The sequence below is a fragment of the Volvox carteri genome (genome assembly GCF_000143455.1).
Source record: "Volvox carteri f. nagariensis unplaced genomic scaffold VOLCAscaffold_24, whole genome shotgun sequence".
Classification (NCBI taxonomy): Eukaryota; Viridiplantae; Chlorophyta; class Chlorophyceae; order Chlamydomonadales; family Volvocaceae; genus Volvox; species Volvox carteri.
This window is the reverse complement of record NW_003307567.1, coordinates 211,280-212,396: the sequence shown is the minus strand read 5'-3', so window position 1 is coordinate 212,396 and position 1,117 is coordinate 211,280. Positions and strand designations below refer to the sequence as shown.

At 58.2% G+C, this 1,117-nt stretch overlaps 1 protein-coding gene across 1 annotated transcript in view; it reads left to right on the top strand.

Annotated features, from left to right (window-relative positions):
• The window catches only part of VOLCADRAFT_61514 (uncharacterized protein), a gene marked incomplete at both ends in the record, with an annotated part of 12,915 nt that overhangs the window by 8,400 nt on the left and 3,398 nt on the right, over positions 1 to 1,117 (top strand). The window contains 2 exons of the mRNA XM_002951535.1: positions 127 to 159; positions 403 to 794. Of these exons, the coding sequence (XP_002951581.1) occupies positions 127 to 159; positions 403 to 794 (425 nt within the window). The remainder of the gene's footprint in view (positions 1 to 126; positions 160 to 402; positions 795 to 1,117) is intronic.

Here is a 1,117-nt window from a genome sequence, read left to right as displayed (position 1 = left end):
GATCCCGGTGCTGGTGGAGAAGGCCTCCGGTAGCGAGGGCGGGGAGAGCTGCGAGAGGCGGGCGCAGGCGTTGGGAGGTAGGGGGACGAGGGGGATGGGAGGGGGGAAAGGGGGGCAGGGAGGAAGGGGGAGGGGGGGCAGGGGAAGGCCCCGGTATCAGTGTGCGCTGCCCCTCTCTGCACTTTAGCAATAATTGCCTTCCGGTCCGGTTGCGGGTGGTGGGCGGTTGTGGTTTTTTCCATACACACATTTCAGCTTTGAGTAGATCTCTGGCGAAAAGGTTACGAGCGCAGCAGCAGGGCAAACTCGCTCTACCTGGAACCCCGTCTTTCCCCGCTAGTGATGTGTGTGTGTGTGTGTGTGTGTTCATTTGGGTCGTTTGCGGCTGTTCTTGTTGTCGAGTTGTCCGATTTCGCCTTTCACGGCCTCCCCCGCTTCCTTTCAACCTCGTTCCTTGGACTTGGGAATATGTCAATCCCGCTATCTCTCCAGCCACAACACCTCCCTCCTCCCCCCTCTGTCACCTCTCTTCCCACTTCCCCCCCCACCTCTCTCCCTGCCCCCCAACTTTTCTCCCCGCCCCCAACACACGCCTCCCCCCAACACACGCCTCCCCCCAACACACGCCTCCCCCCAACACACGCCTCCCCCCAACACACGCCTTCCAGGGCATTCGGTGCCCATCTGGACCGCCTGCAGTCCGAGCCCGGTTGCTACGGCGCCCTGGGGCTGGCGGAGCTGTTCACCATGAGGGAGGAGTGTCTGCGGGAGTTTGGTTTCGGAGACGTGTACCGGTAAGTGAACGAGGGGGGAAGAGGGGGAAAGGCAGTGTTTTTTTTTCGTTTTGGGCCTAGTACCCTAGAGTAGTGAACTGGGTGTTTCTTGCGGTTACAATTCCTTTTTGTATAGTCGCTCAACTACTTAGGTCAACGGGGCATTCGTTCATTCTTGACCAAAGCAAACGGCTCAGAAACTCCGCAGACGCAATGCCCCAAACATTTAGAAGAAGAATTAGATAATACAGAAGACAAGGATAGGCATGCCGCAGTTCCTGAAGACACCGTAGTCGGGCCTCCTGCGCTCTTGAAGTCAGTGAAGCCAGCGATTTGAGCGAAGT